We start from the raw sequence: 15,082 nt of genomic DNA on the forward strand, positions 1-15,082 counted from the left end.
GGGGAGGGGGATTTTCCAAGTTTTGGGAAACACCGGCTTAAGGGCCCAAGGGGATTCGTCGTGACGCAATTAAAGAATAAAACAACCTAAAATCCCTCGTGTCATAAAAAAAGGGCTGTTAGATTTACCTTGCTTCTCTTACAATATCCCACCAAAAAGATTACAGGTAGCCCTTGACTTAACAATCATTCGTTTAGTGACCGTTCAAAGTTACAACGCTGAGAAAAGCGACGTGACCCGTTTTTCACACCCGCAACCATTAGCTGCATTACCCCCCCCAGGTCACGTGATCAAAATTCAGATTTGCTTGGCAACCGGCTTGAAGTTATGACGGTTGCAGTGTCCCTTTTTGTGACCTTCGGACCAGCAAAGACAAGGGGGGGGGAAACAGATTCACTTTACATCCGTGCTACTAAATGAACGGCCACAGCGATCCATTGAATAACGGGAAAGAAAGGCAGGTCGCAAAATGAGGCAAAACTCCCTTAAGAACGGTCTCGCTTAGCAACGGAAATGTCAGGCTCAGTTGTGGTTTACCTGTATTCAAACCATCATAACCTTTGCTCTTAAACCGGAACCAGGTTCAAAATCCTGGGTAGGTCAGAAGGACAAGCCTCGAAGACAAGAAGGGCGTGAGGTCTCCTGCTCGAGCAGGGGGTTGGACTAGAAGACCTCAGGGGTCCCCAGATTTTATGGAATCCACTTTTTAAGATGGAGCTTAAAGAACGCAGCCATTGTTTTGAGGGGGGAAAAAAGGGGGGGATTTAGAATGTTCCTGAATCCGGGCAATTTTTTAATCACAGTTCTCTCGAGTTTCAAAGCTGGGTGCCACCACCACGTGGTGCCACGTGGGTCCCCGTGCCCATTTCTCCATCCTGCACGATATTCTGTTTAAAATTTAAGACATTGAAGTCCCGGAGGCTTCTGTGTTTCCTCCTCAATGCGATGGAGGGAAGGTGGAGGGGCTCCGAAGAAGAGGGGGGGTTCTTATATCAGCTGCAATATTTTCCTTCTCCAGGGCCCAAACCAGGGGTGAAATCCAGCAGGTTCTGGCAGGTTCGGGAGAACTGGTAGCGGAAATTTTGAGTACTTCAGAGAACCGGCAAAAACCACCTCTGGCTGGCCCCAGAGTGGGGTAGGAATGGAGATTTTGCAATATCCTTCCCCCAGGAGTGGGGAGGGAATGGGGATTTTGCAGTATCCTTCCCCTGGAGTGAGGTGGGAATGGAGATTTTGCAGTATCCTTCCCCCAGGAGTGGGGAGGGAATGGAGATTTTGCAGTATCCTTCCCCCAGGAGTGGGGAGGGAATGGGGATTTTGCAGTATCCTTCCCCTGGAGTGGAGTGGGAATGGAGATTTTGCAGTATCCTTCCCCTGCCACACCCACCAAGCCAAGCCATGTCCACCAAGCCACGCCCACAGAACCGGTAGTAAAAAAAATTGGTTTTCACCACTGGCCCAAACCTACAACGGTCCCAAATTTCAATCCATTTTTTTTTTTTTAAGGCCTCCATCCTGGCGAGAAGCGTAGCGCGCGTTTCTTCCAAATTGAGCCCCGCTTCGGTTCAGAGTTCAAGTTTTCCATTTCATGCATATCTCTCTTTATCTTGCAAGCAGGAGAAGCTGGCCAGCCCGACCTATAAATGACCTCTGGGGTGCTTCTTATAAAACATGGTCCAGAGGTCATCGGAAGCTTGTGGGGGGCTTGCAAGCGGAGCTGGGGTGCGCCAGGAGACTCCCCCCCTCCCTCCTCCTCAGGAATGGCTCAGTGGGGCAGGGCGAGGCCAGCCCGATTTGGGACGGCTGTTGCCGGAGTTTGCATGCCCAGGAGGATGGTGCCATCCAAATGTCACCGGATGGGGGGTGGTAGTCTTTGGGGATGGGGGACGGGGTCTCTTGGCATCTCACTGCTGCATGCCGTTTCCGCCGGTCTGCATTTCCCAGCTGCTGGGGTCCCCCTCGTGCATGTTTTGCTGAATTTGCCAAAGGTGGTGCAGTTCTTTGAATTGCGAAACCATTTTGTCTTTGAGATCCGGATGCGAAATCTGCAGGCGGACGCTGTCCGCTGACCAGGACAGTTCTCCGGAAAACATTTCTAAAAGAAGCCGGGCAGCTACGGGGACAACCTGCATGAAAAGGGAAGAGAACGGGTTTAGAACAGGGGTCTCCAAGCTGGGCAATTTTAAGCTTGGCAGACTTCGAGTCCCAGAATCCTCCAGGCTTAGAAAGCTGGGGTGGAATTCTGGGATTTGCAGTCCTTCCCTCACTGACAACGGCTGTTTTAAACCAGGGGTCTCCAACCTGGGCAATTTTAAGCTTGACGGACTTCAACTCCCAAATTCTGGGAGTTGTCAGTGAGGGAAGGACTGCAAATCCCAGAATTCCACCCCAGCTTTCTAAACCTGGAGGATTCTGGGAATCGAAGTCCACCAAGCTTAAAATTGCCCAGCTTGGAGACCCCTGGTTTAAAACAGCCGTTGTCAGTGAGGGAAGGACTGCAAATCCCAGAATTCCACCCCAGCTGGCATTTCTAAACCTGGAGGATTCTGGGAGTCGAAGTGCAAACACTTTAAAGGAGCCGAGTCCAAAAAGCATTGCGTTAAGTGGCCCTTTCTGATGCGCCAAGGGGAGATCAGCCCCTCTAGCATTGTGTGAACTGGCTACGCAACTGTGTGCAAGTGACACACCTGGATTCGAGTCTGCTGGGGCCTTTTTAGACCTGCTCAGTTCGCCAATTGCTAAAGTCTATTTACCGGAAGTCCCCGGTTCATTTAGCAACCGTTCAAAGTTACAACAGCACTGAAAAAAGCAACTTTGTTTAAGACTCTTTTTCACATTTACGACCATTATAGCATCCCCCATGGTCGGGGGATCAAAATTCGGACTCGCTTGGCAACCGACTCATATTTATGACGGTTGCAGTGTCCCCGGGGGGGGGTCACGTGATCCTCCTTTTGCGACCTTTTGACCAGCAAAGTCAATGAGGGAAGCCAGCTTCACTTAATGACGTCCCTAACGTAAGAACTGCAGTGATTCACTTAACGGTGGCAAGAGAGGTCATAAAACGGGCCGCGAAATGCGCTTAACAGATGTTTTGCTTAGCGACAGACATTTTTGGCTCCATCGTGGTCGTAAGTCGAGGACTACCTGTAGTAATAAGAGTCAAAAGTGCCATCAGACGTTTGATTTTTACCAAACGCCGGTGTCCTAAAATGAACCTACCTGGACCGTGATTAGTTTTTTCTCTTTCGGTTTCTGGTCGGGCCACTCTTCCCCAAAACAGAAGAAAATCTCGTAGGGGGGAGGCGTGCGGGACTGGCCTTTCTGGAACATGATGAGTCCTGCAGGAAGGGAAAAATAAAATTAGAATAAAAAAATTATAAATAAATAAAATTGTAATTTAAAAAAAAAAAGTTCCCCTGCCAGAGAGGAAAATCAACTTTTCACATGAGCCACAAGGCAGCAGAAGCCATGGGGAAAAAAAGAAGGCAAATTCAGAAAGGAAAAAAAAAAAACAATTTCCTACATGGGAAATTTTGACCGGGAAACGTATGAATCCATCCCTGAAAATGGCTGTTCTTTGCTGACTGTATTCAAATGTTGATTAAAATTGGATTTTGGCACAGGGGTGGGTGGGGGGAGGAATTGGAGGGCTCATCCAAATCTCTAAATTTGGCAACTTGAAGACCTGTGGACTTCAACTCCCAGAATTCCTCAGCCATCCATGCTGGCTGGGGAATTCTGGGAATTGAAGTCCACCCATCTTAAAGTTTGTCAGCTGGGCAATTCTGGGAGTTGAAGTCCACCCATCGTAAAGCCTGCTGGCTGGGGAATTCTGGGAATTGAAGTCCACCCATCGTAAAGCCTGCTGGCTGGGGAATTCTGGGAATTGAAGTCCACCCATCTTAAAGCAAGCTGGCTGGGGGATTCTGGGAGTTGAAGTCCACCCATCGTAAAGCCTGCTGGCTGGGGAATTCTGGGAATTGAAGTCCACCCATCTTAAAACACACTGGCAGGGGGGATTCTGGGAGTCGAAGTCCACCCATCTTACAAGTTCCCAAGGTTGAGAGACGCCACTCTGAATCACAGCTTTCCAAACTTAACAACTTCATTAAAGACTTGTGGATTTCAACTCCCAGAATTCCTCAGCCATCCAAGCTGCCTGGGGGATTCTGGGAGTTAAAGTGCACCCGTCTTAAAAGTCCCCAAGGTTCAAATGCTTTAACCAGACACGGTCCTGTCTACAACTCTTGAAAACCTCTCGAGACAAGCCAACATTTCCTCCATCCGGTTGGCCTCCAGGAGAACATCCATCCACCACCCTTCTACGATGCTCTACTATGCATAGTAGTCTCTCTCCCCGCCCTCTCCGGCGAGGGTGAAACTACAAAGCCCATCCTCCTCTTCCCAGGACACCTGCTGAAGGCCCCATCTCACCGTTGAGGAAACTCTCCAGGCTAAAAAGCTTGACCTTCTTCTCGCGTTCAATGGGATTGGGTCCGGCCAGCTCTCCGGCACAGGGGCCGGTCCAGAAGACTTTACATTGGCACAACCGGATGGCGTAAATGTCCTGGCCTTGCAGTTCCAGGATGAGACCCCGGTCCAGGACATCCAGTAGCTGGTGGGTGTAGTAACGCTGCTTCTCGTTGGGGACGGCCTCGGCGCTGGGGAAACGCACCTGCTCCAACGTCACCGGCCCAAAGAGCTCCACCTGTTCGTGGGTGGGCTCCAGGTGGCTGTGGAAGAGGCGGCAGCCATGGGGGTTGCTGATGGTCAGGGCTCCCACCGGACGTCCGCGGTACTGGAATTTGATCTCCAGGTCGGTCACTGAAGGAGGAAGAGGAGGAGGAGGAGATGACACAAAGGGCCAAGGGTGAACCAGGGCATTGGGTGGGAGGGTCGCCGATGGGCAATCGGGGAGGGGTGACCCCAAAACTCAAAGCCTTTTGGGTGGGGGGAGGAGTCTGCAGGGGAAGGTCGAAAAAGGCAAGATGGCTGCCACCACGGTGCAAACGGAACTCTACCAAGAATGTACAGGTAGTTCTCATTATAAGTGAAGGTAGGTTCACACAATCTGCTGATCCCCCCCATTTCCTGAATTACCCATTTCTTGGGTCTGCATAGGACATTAAACCAGCCACTAACCACGGTTAGTTGATTCACAGGACACGTTAAGCCACCCAAAAAGGAACCGAGGTTAATAGTAACTCTGTAACTCAGAGTTTAAACCTACACGGGATAAACACATGCCCATCGTCTGACCAAAATTAAAATAATAATTAAAAATTAAGAAGCAAATGAGTTAACTAAAAACTAAAATCAAAGACTCGATGGAGCACCGGATCTTTTTCTGCGGGTCAGTTTTCAACGTTTTTATTACAGGTAGTCCTCGACGTATGACCACAACGGAGCCCCAAGTTTCTGTTGTTAAGTGAGACACTTTACATCAGTTTTGCCGCCCCATTTTACGACCTTTCTTGAGGCAGTCGTTAAGTGAATCGCTGCCATTGTTAAGTTAGCAAAACGGTTGTTAAGTGAATCCGGCTTCCCCCTTGACTTTGTCAGAAGGACGCAAAAGGACGTGACCCCCCCCCCCAGGACGCTGCGACCGTCATAAATGTGAGTTGCCGAGTGTGTGAATTTTGCTCACGTGAGCGTGGGGATGTTGCAACGGTCGTAAGTGTGCAAAACGGTCATGTCATTTTTTTTCAGGGCTGTTGTAACTTCACAAACGGTTCACTAAACGAACGGTTGTAAGTCAAGGACCACCTGTCATGCTAGCCAACGTAGGCGTTCTGTGCAAATGCGACTGCTAGAACTTTAGCTGAAGTGGGTCGTGTGAACCGAGCCAGGAGGAGACCCCACTTTCCCTCTCATCTCCCCATTCCCACGGTGCACCCCCATAAAAGAGAGAGAGAGAGAGAGGCTTACGTGGCAGCATGTGGGGGCTGATCAATAAATTCGGGATGAACTGCTCGATGGGGGCTGCAGGACAGCCCCCCTCAGGCAGAGGCGCCAAGGTTCCTGGCATGGCCATGCTCTCGGGCACCAGCGGCATCCGGCTTGCAGATTCGCCAAAGTTGGGCACCGGAGGCTCCCCTCCTACCGCGAAGGCCCCCACAGGTGCTGGTGCCGGGGGTCCAGGCCCCACCTCTGGGGGAGCCAAGTGGGAGAAGGTCCCATTGGCACATGAGTTAGTGTAGAGGGTCTCTTGCTTGAGCCACGGGTAGGGGGGAAGGGGCTCTGCGACGTGCGATGGATCTGGAACGAGAGAAGCCGTTCGAAATTCCGTTTAGATATACATAGCACCACAGAACAAAAAGAGTACAATCACCATGTGCTTTACTGCTCAACTCTAACTGTAATAGGAAACAGGAAACTCTACTTAGAACAAAAGAGCAAAAGAACATAACTATGTTATATAGTATATATAACATAGATCCAACCTTCTAAACACAACCCTCTATTGGCTGACTACTACTGTAGTTGTTGCACAGAAATACATTCCAACATTGAATTCCAACAGGAGCGACCAAGAAACTTGATCAAAATGGAAGGATTGCAACGATGTTGTTTCCATGCTTAGAGGGGATCCAAAGGCAGCTCCCTTCTCTGCGCAGTTTCTTTGTTACTGTACAACGAACTCAACATAACACAAGTCTCTTTCCTCCTCCTGTTTTCCCCACAACAACCCTGTAATGTAGGTCCGGCTGAGAGAGAGAGAGAGGGACTGGCTAAAATCACCTAACTGGTTTTTACATGTAAGGCAGGACTAGAACTCCCAGTCTCCTGGTGATTGGCCTAAAGTCACCCAGTCGGCTTTCATGCTAAGGCGGGACTAGAACTCACTGTTTCCTGGTGAACTGAGCCAAGTTGTCTTTGGTGCTTAAGGTGGGACTAGAACTCACCGTCACCTGATTTCTAAGCCAGTATCTTAATCGCGACACGAAACTGAGTCTTCTTTAGAAAGCAGCTGGGAGTCCCTGCCAAGCAGGAAAGATCTGAAGCAATTCTTCCCTGCCCATCCCTCCAGGCTTGCCCCCCCACCCCCACCTTCTTCTGGGTGCTGCCAAGAACCCACCTGCAATCCTTAAAGTGGGCATCATTTTCTGGAGCTGCAATCAAAGGGGGGAAAAAATTAGTGAGTTAGCCAGCTAGCTAGTCAGTCAATTCTATTATCTCTCATTGTCACTCTCTCTTTCATTCTCTCTCTCTGTGTGTGTGTCTCTCTCTCCCCCCCCACTCCTTCCCTCCCCCATCATCTGTCTGTCTGTCTGTCTGTCTGTCTGTCTGTCTATCATGTATCTCTATCTACCTATCTATCCATCCATCCATCTATCTCTGTATATCATCATCATTATATTTATTCTATCTATCCAACTTATCATCTCTCTCTCTGTCTCTCTCTCCGTGTCTCTCTTTCTCTCTGTGTGTGTCTCTCTGGCTCTTTCTCTCTCTCTCTCCCCCATTCCCTCCCTCCCCCCATCATCTATGTCTGTCTGTCTGTCTGCCTGTCTATCATCTATCTCTACCTACCTACCTACCTACCTACCTACCTACCTACCTACCTACCTACCTACCCGATCATCTATCTATCTATCTATCTATCTATCTATCTATCTATCTATCTATCTATCTATCTATCTATCTATCTATCTACCTACCTACCTACCTACCTACCTACCTACCTACCTACCTACCTATCTATCTATCTATCTCTGTATATCATCATCATTATATTTATTCTATCTATCCAACCTATCATATCTCTCTCTGTCTCTCTCTGTCTCTCTGTCTCTATCTCTGTTTCGTCCTCCATGTCTCTCTTTCTCTCTGTGTGTGTCTCTCTGGCTCTCTCTCTCTCTCTCTCTCTCCCCCCCCAACTCCCTCCTTCCATCATCTATGTCTGTCTGTCTATCATATCTATCTATCTATCTATCTATCTATCTATCTATCTATCTATCTATCTATCTATCTATCTATCTATCATCTATCATCTATCTATCTATGTATCATCTATCTATCCATCTATCTATCTCTGTATATCATCATCTCTATATTTATTCTATCTATCCAGCCTATCATATCTCTGTCTGTCTGTCTGTCTGTCTGTCTGTCTGTCTCCGTCTCTCTCTCCGTGTCTCTCTTTCTCTCTGTGTGTGTCTCTCTGGCTCTTTCTCTCTCTCCCCCCCCCAACTCCCTCCCTCCTTCCATCATCTATCTCTGTCTATCTATCTATCTATCTATCTATCTATCTATCTATCTATCATCTATCATCTATCTCTACCTACCTACCTACCTACCTACCTTATCTATCTATCTATCTATCTATCTATCTATCTATCTATCTATCTATCTCTATATATCATCATCATTATATTTATTCTATCTATCCAACCTATCATATCTCTCTCTCTCTCTGTCTCTTCCTCCGTGTCTCTCTTACTCTCTGTGTGTGTCTCTCTGGCTCGCTCTTTCTTTCTTTCTTTCTTTCTTTCTTTCTTTCTTTCTTTCTTTCTTTCTTTCTTTCTCTCTCTCTCTCTCTCTCTCTCTCTCTCTCTCTCTCTCTCTCTCTCTCCACCCACTCCCTCCCTCCCTCCCTCATCTATGTCTGTCTTTCTATCATCTATCTATCTATCTCTGTATATCATCATCATCATCATCATCATCTCTATATTTATTCTATCTCTCCAGTCTGTCATATTTCTATCTCTCTCTCTCATTTTGGAACCGCTTGTCTCCCCCACAGAGAGACTCTCGGGGGTGGGAGGTCTGTAAAAATATAACGCTAAAGAAAAGAGTTCAATCCAGGGCCCATGGAGTTTAGCCCCAGCAACAGAAGTGAACTGGAAATCTGCTGGCTTGAAGGTGGTCTCAGTTGCAGCTGTGTGGAAAACTGAATTCTGTGGTTTGCCGTGTGCTAAATACAGCAGAATCGAGATGCAGAAATATAACAGGGGATTTATGTCTCTCGTGACATCAGCCTAGCCCAGCACAGAAGGCCCCATGACCCACAAGCCTCAATTCTTGTGCTATTTTCTACAGGGAGGGCAAAAAAAACCCCCACAAAAAAACCACCAACACCCCATAGATCTGCGCCCCAAAAAGCTAGGAAGACCCCCCCCCCCAAATCTCACCTCCTCCTCTTCTTCACATCCCACAGGCTCTTCTCCACCAAAGGTCTCTAAAGGTGAAAAGCAGATGGTTGCAGGGCCTTAAATTGTTGCAAGGGTTGCAGGTGTGTTGTTGTCTCTTGAGCTAAGGGGTTCCCCCCAAACATTAAGGACAAGGACTGGGGGCTTCCCCGCATTGGTCTCCCTGTCCGCTGCTCCCTTATGCTTGCCTGCTATGCAGTGACAGATTCTGGGAGGGGGAAGGAAGGGGGAAATGCTTGGGGAAAGGAAAGTAAGTGCTGCCATCTCCTCAAGATGCTACCTCAAGGTTGCCTAGCTGGGAGAAGAAGGGGGCCGCACACCAGACTGCAAGCTTGGACTGACTGTTATGGAAAAATCTTGCCTGATCTTGATTGGTTACACCGGGGTGGACAATGAGAGAAAGTTAAGGGAGGGAAATGTAGAAGTTGGGAATTTGAGCGCGCGATTCTCAGTTCCGGCTTTGCAATACTGCAGTACACTTGATCTCTAATAAACTATACTAGGGGTCGGTAACCTTAAACACTCAAAGAGCCACAAAGGTCCTAACCGGAAGCCCACCCACCCCCATTCAATTCTGGAGCCGACCGGAAGTCTGGTTCCCCCTACCATAGAGTCCCTTCCTAGCGTGGCCTCCGGAGCCCGGGGAGGCTGTTTTTGCCCTCATGGAGGCTCAAGGAAAGCCTCTGGAGCCTGGGGAGGGCAAAAATGCCCCCCCAGCATGGTGCAGGAAGCTGACTAGGCCACGCCCCCATGGCCACGCCCACCCAGCAACAGGGCAGAGAGCCGGTTGCTAAAATTTTTCAATCCCACCCCTGATGGGGAGGGAATCCCAGGGTGGGATTTTTGCCTGTTTTCATTTGTGAAACGCTGGGAGGGGATGCAGGAGCAGCCAGTAAGGATAACAGACAGCGCCTTCCCACAACCCCCACAACTCCTTTTTTTTAAAAGGAGGAGTGGAAAGGGAGAAGAAGGAAAATGCCCTCGACCCATCAGGATTGACAGGTTTCATAGCTCTTCCCGAACCTGCCCAACCTGTCTGAGCAGACAATAATGAAGGAGAGGGGGGTGGGGAGGGGGAAGAAAGGAAGGAAGGAAAGAAGGAAGGAATGAAAAGGGCTGGGAAGGAGGAAGGAAGATTGAGGAGGAGGAGGAGAAGGAGGAGGAGGAGGGAAGGAAGGAAGGAAGGAAGGAAGGAAGGAAGGAAGGAAGGAAGGAAGGAAGGAAGGAAGGGTGGGAGAGGGAGGGAGGGAGGAAGGAAGGAAGAGTGGGAGAGGGAGAGGGAGGGAGGAAGGAAAGACAAAAGACTGGAAAGTTGGAAGGAAGAGAAAGGAGGAGGGGAGGAAGGGAGGGGAAGGGGAAGGAGAAAGGAAAAGGAAAGGAAAGGAAAGGAAAGGAAAGGAAAGGAAAGGAAAGGAGAGGAGGGGAGCGAAAGGGGAAGGGGAAGGGGAAGAAAAAGAAAGGAAAGGAAAGGAAATAAGGAGAGGAGGGGAGGGGAAGGGGAAGGGGAAGAGGAAGGGGAAGGGAAAGGAAAGGAAAGGAAAGGAAAGGAAAGGAAAGGAAAAAAGGAAAAGGAAAAGGAAAAGGAAAGGAAAGGAAAGGAGGAAAGGAAAGGAAAGGAAGAGGAGAAAAAGAGACGGGGGTACGAGTAGAACTTCCATGCAAGTATCTCTGCCACCTCTTGGGTGCGTGGGTGGAGGGGACCTCTTGTGGTGGGGTAACGTAAAATCCATGGGTCACCACGTGACTTCACCGCTTGGGGGGGGGGCAAACAATGACATTGCAAAAGCAGCCGGTACCTCCATTGGGCAGGGGTGCGTCGCAGACCTCGTAAATCTTGTAGGGCTGCATCGGCGTGTCTTTGGTCCCGTCGTAGATGAGGCTGAACTCCCGGCTTTTGTTGAGGGCGCAACGCAGGTTGGCCTTCCATTTGGCCGGATCCGGCTCGTCCACGCCCTCATTGTATTTGCCCGTTTCTTTGGCCCAGGCCTGTCCGTGTGAGAAAGAAAAGAGCGTGAGATTTCTGATGCTTCCCGCCGGCTTCCCCAAAGCAAAGTCACTGGGGAAGCCAGCAGGAAGTCCAAACTCCCTCTAATTCCCACTGTTTGTTTGCCCTCCTGGGGTGATTTTGTTTCTCTTTTGAATTAGGGAGTTCTCAATTTACAATAAAATGGCAGATTAACAGAGTTGGAAGGGGCCTTATAGGTCATCTAGTCCAACCCCCTGCTCAAGCAGGAGACCCTGAGTACAACTTACAACCATTTGTTAGTAAGTAGTACAGGTACAGGCTTGTAAGAAGTATAGGTAGTATTGAGTTACAACCACTTGCTTAATTTAGATACAACAGCACTGAAAAACATGACTTAGGACCACATGTTTCACACTTATGCAGCATCCTCACGGTTACGTGATCAAAATTTGGACACTTGGCAACTGACTCATATTTATGACGGTTACAGTGTCTTGGGGTCATGTGATTCCCCTTTTGCGAATTTCTGACCCGCAAAGTCAACGGGGGAAGTCAGATTCAGTTAATGACTGTTAGTAACTGAACAACCACAGTGATTCACTTAACAACGGTGGCCAGAAAGGTTGTAAAATGGGGCAAAACTCACTTAATAATAATAATAATAATAATAATAATTTTATTTCTATACCGCCCTTCTCCCGAAGGACTCAGGGCGGTGTACAGCCTAATTAAAAACAGAATAAACATCAATTTAAAATAATTTAAAAATATTAAATAAATTTGGCTTAATTTAAAACCCCAAAAATTTAAAACATCCAACCTCTTTCTTCTTAGCAATAGAAATGTTGGGTTCGAATGCGGTCGTAAGGGGAGGACCGCCTGTAAAAAGTGACTTATTTTTGAAATTTGCTTGCCGCGATAATTATTTTTCTTTTTATGATATAGACCCTCGCTTAACGACCACGTTGCTTACGTAACAAATGCAATGATTCACTTAACAACTGCGGCAAGGAAAGTCGTAAAATGGGACACACTCACTTAACAAGTGCTTCACTTAGCAACATAAACCTTGGGCTCAATCCTGGTTGCGACTCGAATGGTATTTTTGTTGCTTTTATTGGCCAGTCTAAAATTCGAATGAAAACGTTGATTCTGGTCTCCCTTCTTCACAAAGGATGACCAAGGTAGTTCACTTGGATGGGATTCAGCCGGTTTGGGTGAAGCGGTTTTTAAATTGCTGGCTGGCTCCGCCCCTCCCCTCCCCTCCCCTTCCAGGAGTACCCATGTGCCCCATTTTGGCTCCCAGGAGGCTGCAGGGAGGCCTACTAGGCCCAAAATGGGGCGCGAAGGGGTATGGGGCCCCCCGGCGGCCTGTTTTGCTCCCCGGGGGGTGCAGGAGGCCGAGTGCTGCCTGTCACACACCCCTGGCCACGCCCACCGTGGCCACGCCCACCCAGCCAGTCTTTAGGGCAGAGAACCGGTTGTTAAATGATTTGAATCCCGCCACTGCTTAGCACCTTCCTTCCACGCTACCCGCAAATGTTTCGTGACCAGGCAGCTTGAACCCCCACAGCCCATCCTCCTCCGCTCCGGGGGTCACCTTGAAGATGGTGTTCTCGTCATCCTGGCACGGCACGTGACGGGTGGCATGGCGCCAGGGGATGCAAAACTGCTTCTGTTCCGGATCTACCCAGCGCAGACCCGGGTACAGGCCGCTGTTCACCTGGGCCACCAGCCAGGGCTTCAGGCGGATGCGCCGCGGGTGGGGGTTCATGGTTCAGACCCCCTCCCCGCCTCTCTCGAAGGGCCTGGCCTGGAAGGAGAAGCCGAGAAGTAATCAGGAAACGGAACCCAAATCTGGAACCGGCAAATAGCGTTTTCCGAGGAAAACCTGCCGGGGGAGGTCCCAAAGGGCTCAGAGGCTGCAGTCCAGCTTCCCCCCCCTCCCCTTTGACAATGGATGGTTTGGGGAAGCCTCCATCCATCGGGACCCAGGAGAACCTCAACCCCGTGGACGCTTGGAAGGTAGGAGGCCACCAACAAGAAATATGAGCCAGCCGTGTGCAGCAGCAGCCAAAAAAGCCAACACCATCCTAGGCTGCATTAACAGAGGGATAGAATCAACCTTGGTTACGTAGGGAAAACCTGGCTAGAAAAAAAACACACATAAACCCTACGAAGAAGTAAGAATATATGAATATATATATATATATATACAGCTCTCCGCCTCGTTTTCCACTTCTGCAAACTCTTTATCTTGCATTCTTGGATAGGAAATGTAGCAACGGAGGACTCCTTATTCCCCTAGAATCGCCTTATGGTTTCCAACGGGCAGCAGTGACGGACGGTGACCAGGAAGGCCGTAAAACGGGGCAAAATTCACCACGCCGGTGTCTCGCTTAGCGACGGGGACCTTGGGCTCCCTGGTGGCTATAAGCCGAGGACTACCCAGGTTGCCGTTCGTATTCCCTCGCGTCCAGTTTTAAATTCCTCTTCGTAAGGATTGTGGGTTTTTTTTGAAAAATGTTATTTTTATTTTTAAACAAACATACATAAAATCATAAAACCATTTTCAATTACCCACAGTGTGTCGGTTGGTTACAAGCCTTTTGTGCGTCTTCACCATATTCATAGCTTACAGTTTACCTAAATTCTCGTACTATCGATCTAATGTATATCTATGTATTATTGTCCTCATTAATCATTTATTTGACTATAAGCTATTCTTCCCTCATTTGGTACAAAATATTCTAAGATCTGAGTTAATTTATATTGCAACATTCATTCCATCATCCTGAATCGATCCAATAATAATAATAATACATCTTTATGTCATATTTTATATAGTTCTACAATTCTTGTGTTATAAAGATCTCTACCATATTTCATTTCCATATTTTTTTATCTAACCATGGTTAGGGTTGTTTTCATATTTCTTAACCGCGACTGCTTTTAAAATATATATATATTTATGGTTTTCCTTCGCTGCTGGATATGATCCAGAGTCACTTTCTGTTGAGATGGGCGGTGTTGACGTTGGACGGAGAGATAAATAAATGACGCCCGTTTCCTTTAATGTGGCGATGACGGATCGCCCTGGATAGTTGCAACGCCTCCGATTCTGGTTCCACGGGTGCGACCACGCCACCCACGAGGCAGCGGGGCAGGCCAGCCTTTCAACTGCTCCCTCGCAACCACAGCCAGGTGCCAAGGAGCGCTGAGCCCGGTGGCATTCTTCTTCCAAAGAGAGCCTCTGCCAAGGGTTTATTTGGGCGCTCGGCTGCTCGGCCCCCCGTTTCACCCATGCTCCCAAAGCGACAGGTGCTTGACTTCTGCAGCTCACCAACATCGGATGCACTGGATTGAACGTAGAAGAATAGAACTGGGAGGGACCTTGGAGGTCTTCTAGTCCAACCCCCTGGTCTCCTGTTTGAGCAGTGATGGCTAATCTTTTTGCCATCGCGTGCCAAAAACCCAGGGGAGTGCGGGGTGGTTGCGCGCGTGTGTGGCCACACCCATAATTCTTTGCGCCCTGCTCCCCCATGCATGCGTGCGCAATCCCCCCATGTTCCCCCCGCTTTTGGCATGTGATGGCCCGGTAGGCTCGTTTTTTGCCCTCCCCAGGCTCCAGAGGTGTTCTAGGAGCCTGGGGAGGGCAAAAACAGCCTTCCCCACCTCCCTGGAGGCCCTCCGGAGGCCGGAAACAGCCCATTTGCCGACTTCCATTGGACACAAAAGGCTCAAAAATTAGCTGGCTAGCTCATGCATGCGTGCTGGAGCTGAGGTAAGGCAACGCTCGTGTGCCCACCAATATGGGTCCACGTGCCACTTGTGGCACGCGTGTCATTGGTTCGCCATCACGGCCTATTTCATTTCAAATAAATGGTTGTCCAGTCTCTTCTTGAAAACCTCCAGTGATGGCGCATCCACAATTTCTGGTGGCAAGCAGTTCCACTGGTTA

General features: G+C 49.0%; 1 protein-coding gene across 1 annotated transcript in view; it reads right to left on the minus strand.

The window, feature by feature from the left end:
* Positions 1 to 1,901: 1,901 nt before the first annotated feature.
* Positions 1,902 to 15,082, minus strand: part of IRF5 (interferon regulatory factor 5) — a 32,922-nt gene continuing 19,741 nt past the window's right edge. The window contains exons 2-9 of the mRNA XM_070947831.1: positions 12,722 to 12,934; positions 10,952 to 11,141; positions 9,138 to 9,184; positions 7,082 to 7,115; positions 5,932 to 6,261; positions 4,438 to 4,827; positions 3,223 to 3,341; positions 1,902 to 2,126 (exon numbers count right to left, since the gene is read on the minus strand). Coding sequence (XP_070803932.1) covers positions 1,905 to 2,126; positions 3,223 to 3,341; positions 4,438 to 4,827; positions 5,932 to 6,261; positions 7,082 to 7,115; positions 9,138 to 9,184; positions 10,952 to 11,141; positions 12,722 to 12,895 — 1,506 coding nt within the window. The 5' untranslated portion in view covers positions 12,896 to 12,934 and the 3' untranslated portion in view covers positions 1,902 to 1,904. The remainder of the gene's footprint in view (positions 2,127 to 3,222; positions 3,342 to 4,437; positions 4,828 to 5,931; positions 6,262 to 7,081; positions 7,116 to 9,137; positions 9,185 to 10,951; positions 11,142 to 12,721; positions 12,935 to 15,082) is intronic.

Source organism: Pituophis catenifer, unplaced genomic scaffold (assembly GCF_029215685.1).
Source record: "Pituophis catenifer annectens isolate HBS135680 unplaced genomic scaffold, rPitCat1.0.hap2 SCAF_7, whole genome shotgun sequence".
Classification (NCBI taxonomy): Eukaryota; Metazoa; Chordata; class Lepidosauria; order Squamata; family Colubridae; genus Pituophis; species Pituophis catenifer.